Source organism: Artemia franciscana, unplaced genomic scaffold, assembly GCF_032884065.1.
Source record: "Artemia franciscana unplaced genomic scaffold, ASM3288406v1 Scaffold_3868, whole genome shotgun sequence".
In the NCBI taxonomy this organism is placed as follows: domain Eukaryota; kingdom Metazoa; phylum Arthropoda; class Branchiopoda; order Anostraca; family Artemiidae; genus Artemia; species Artemia franciscana.
Genome location: NW_027064431.1, coordinates 20,579 through 24,254, shown reverse-complemented (window position 1 = coordinate 24,254; position 3,676 = coordinate 20,579). Strand labels below are relative to the sequence as shown.

The window sequence follows — 3,676 nt, the reverse complement described above, 5'->3', positions numbered from 1 at the left end:
TGGTGTCCCACCAACTTTCATCCTGATCATACCATTCTAAACCTCTTTTAAGATTTCCAGTCCCCCCCTCCAACATCCCACCACAACGACACTGGATCCGGTCGAGATTTGGAATAAGAAATCTGAGTTGCGAGGTCCTTTTAAATATGAAATTTCATTAATTTCCAATCACTCCTTTGTAGGTTAAAAATACCTAATTTCATATTACAAGTTTAGGTATTTTCATATTACGTAAGCTATTACAAGTATGCAAAGTATCTTCCAAGTACATCCCACCCCAACGACACTGGATCCGGTCGAGATTTGAAATAAGAAATCTGAGTTGCGAGGTCCTTTTAAATATGAAATTTCATTAATTTCCAATCACTCCTTCGTAGGTTAAAAATACCTAATTTCATATTACAAGTTTAGGTATTTTCATATTATGTAAGCTATTACAAGTATGCAAAGTACCTTCCAAGTCTTCCTCTTTGGGCTCGTAAATGCAAAGTTGGCTTAATTCAAAAGTTGGTGAAATTTCATTAATTTCCAATCACTCCTTCATAGGTTAAAAATACCTAATTTCATATTACAAGTTTAGGTATTTTCATATTACGTAAGCTATTACAAGTATGCAAAGTATCTTCCAAGTCTTCCTCTTTGGGCTCGTAAATGCAAAGTTTCGCAACTTTTTGGTGTGGCTGATCCATTTGTAGCTGTGGACCAACAACGTTAATAAAATTATTGATAGATTGATTGAATCTGATTTATTAAACACACTTTTAAAATCTTTTAGAAACCCCAGTTTGAATATTGTGAATCCAAAAGAATCTAACAATCCAAAGAATGAGGCAAATGTCCTTGATACGTCGATGGGACCTGGGAATTATTTCCAAGAATTAAAATGTAATAGTTTTGGGCATCAAGTCATGGTTAATTGTAGGAAAAAAATTCTACAAGAAGGCCTCGATCGAGTCCGTTGATTTTTGAATTAAAATGGAATAGTAGTGGGCATTTGACTCTTTAGATCTCTTGGACCTGGTTTTTCGGATTGCTGAAGTGGAATTTCGACCATATTTAAAATTAGGGACGATGTGAAAGTCACCTTTGTTAACAACCATATCCTTAAATTAGATTTTAAATGTGAAATTAGTTTTATACCTAACTAATTTGTTATACCTACTTGTTAAATACCTAAACTCACCCCTTTTTATCATGGCCGAACCTCACGTTTCCAATGACCAGACCAGATTCTCCAAAGAGATACAAGAGCTCCCAAACAGTTGATTTTCTATTCTTATCTTAGCTGCTTCTTGGTATCTTGTATGCTCCTTGTATCGCTACTTATTATCAACAATCGTTCTAGGGACATTTGTGCTGGATTTGGAACTAACCAGAAGACACTATGTGTATACTGAACCAATCGTTCTCTATATATTCGCTGAAGTTTCTTATTTGCGATTGTAAGCACATTGCTTTTTTATTTAGTTTTAAAGCAACATTTGGTTTTAAAGAAATATCGGCCAATTGCATAATTATGTAGGGTTGACATACGCAACCTTCAGATCAAAATGAGAAACTTGCTGCGCTTCTTGAATAACTTCGGGATCGTAGTAACCAATGACTCTCGAGCATATTGTGTCTATTTTTATGTCGTCCAGCCTCGATCTTGTAATAAAGTTCTGCATCGGCTTGAAAATTAATTTTTCTTCAACTGCCTTTATATTGCACACTTTAGTAAATGTTCCAGTAGGGGATAAGTTGTAACCAACTTCTCACTTTTCTAATAAAATGGGAAGTGGGGGACCCGGTACACGTATCCCCAGCAGTTTAAGTACAAAAGAACGGCTGGTACTATGGCACTTCTGTACCGTCCCCGCTCACTTCTGAAAATTTTGGAAACTTGACGATGTTTATCCCTTTTATTCGCCAAACAATTTTAGATTTTTTTTTTAAAACAACTATTTACTATTTTCTTGTATAGCCACCACAGATATATTCTCTTCTAATAGATACTCGCTTAATAGATTCGGCTTAAGAACTTTCACTAATAGATACGACTAATTGAATCTCTTTCTTCACGACTCTGTGCTTATTAAGTCACAAAATCTCAGGAGATTTAATGTCAATAGCAGCTAAATAAGACAATCGGATTATACGTGTCTCTAAGGAAAACCACGCAATCATTTTTTTTTTAAGTTAAAAAACGTATTACAAAACCTAAAAGGGAATAGAAACGGTAACAAAAAACTAACCATTTCTTGTTTTTGTAGTTGTATCGGATTAACGACGCTTCTTGACTACTAAGGTCCCTGCGTCGGCCCTGCAGTGCATTCTTGCAGCATGATTTTAATCTCTGGGTCCCGTATAACCATTTTCTAAAGAAGAAGTTGGCTTTTTGAATTTTTTTCTTTAAGTTGTTGTCTTTCCTGAATATCCAGGCCACCCAAATTCTTCCATGCAATATACCCTTGTAGGACCGCAAGTAGTGACTTGAAGATGGCGATGGGCATGCAAACTATGACAAGGATCCTGAAGAGGCCAATACCAAGAACTAAGGGTCCTTCTGTGAAGTATAGGAGATATAACATGGCGTAGAAAAGTTCGTTGCCAGCACACATCGTGAAAAGGAATGTCCTAGACGTGTAATAAAATCGTAAGAATGTGTTTTCAGACGGGCTAATGCATTTATGACTCCTCTTTCCAAGCAGCAGTGACGTGTGTATATGGATCCAGTGACAAGAAATATCTGTGACCATAGAAAGTTGAAAGGCAAAAACCCAAGACGGATAAAATGTTGCCAAATTTACAAGAAGAGCCATCGTCATACATCGATCTGTCAGCATATCAAGCATAGCTCCAAATTGTGAACTTTGGTTAAAATACCTTGCTGCATGCCCATCAAAAGCATCTAAAATACCACTCAACAAATAAAGAGTAGCTCCAATAGTTGGTTGACTAGGCATAACATACAATGCTGCAATTCCAAAAACAACTCTTATATATCCTATTAAATTTGGAATGAAGAGAAAAACATTGTCTGTGGTAAACATACTTTGAAGAATAGTTCTTATCAAGAAACAAAGATCTGCGCGATAAATCATTTTTTGACTCAAGTTTTTTACGTCAAGTAGGAGCTTATTGACTCTAGGGGAAAACTAGCACGTGTGCTTTTTTAAGGCAAGTTTCTTGATTTCCTAATATTGTTTCCTAAAACTTTGGAATATATATGGAGATAAATCACAATACTTTTGAAATTAAAACTTTCTGTTATTAGTTTAAAAAGTAAAATATTTCATTCGTTAATATATTATTAGATTGTTTTTCAAATGACGTCAAATTTTATTTTTTTCAAACTCTTATGATGTATTTCTAACCCCAGGGTTCCAAGATTATGTCATGTCTCTACATCGAATTATCTATCAAACTGGAATTTAGCGTTTCTACTTTTTGTTAAGCCTATGGTAACAACTTGGAGGCGTATCATGAAATGCCAGAATCAGTTTTGCTTCAAATGCATCATTGCCATATTTTTTACAAGAATTATTTTTCTGTTTCTTTAAAATCTGATTGAAGGGTATGGTTGATAACAAAGGTGACTTTCACAACGTCCCTGGTTCTAAAATATCTTTGAAGCTGTACTTCAGCAATCCGACAGTGCAAGTTCAACGGATCTGAAGAGTCGAATTCTCTTCTA

The 3,676-nt window shown here is 35.3% G+C and overlaps 1 protein-coding gene across 1 annotated transcript; it reads right to left on the bottom strand.

The window, feature by feature from the left end:
- Positions 1–637: 637 nt before the first annotated feature.
- LOC136043243 (CDP-diacylglycerol--inositol 3-phosphatidyltransferase-like) lies at positions 638–3,075 on the bottom strand. The gene has a single exon (XM_065728175.1). The coding sequence runs from the start codon at positions 3,030–3,032 to the stop codon at positions 2,358–2,360; it is 675 nt and encodes a 224-aa protein (XP_065584247.1). The 5' UTR covers positions 3,033–3,075; the 3' UTR covers positions 638–2,357.
- Between the last annotated feature and the right edge of the window lie 601 nt (positions 3,076–3,676).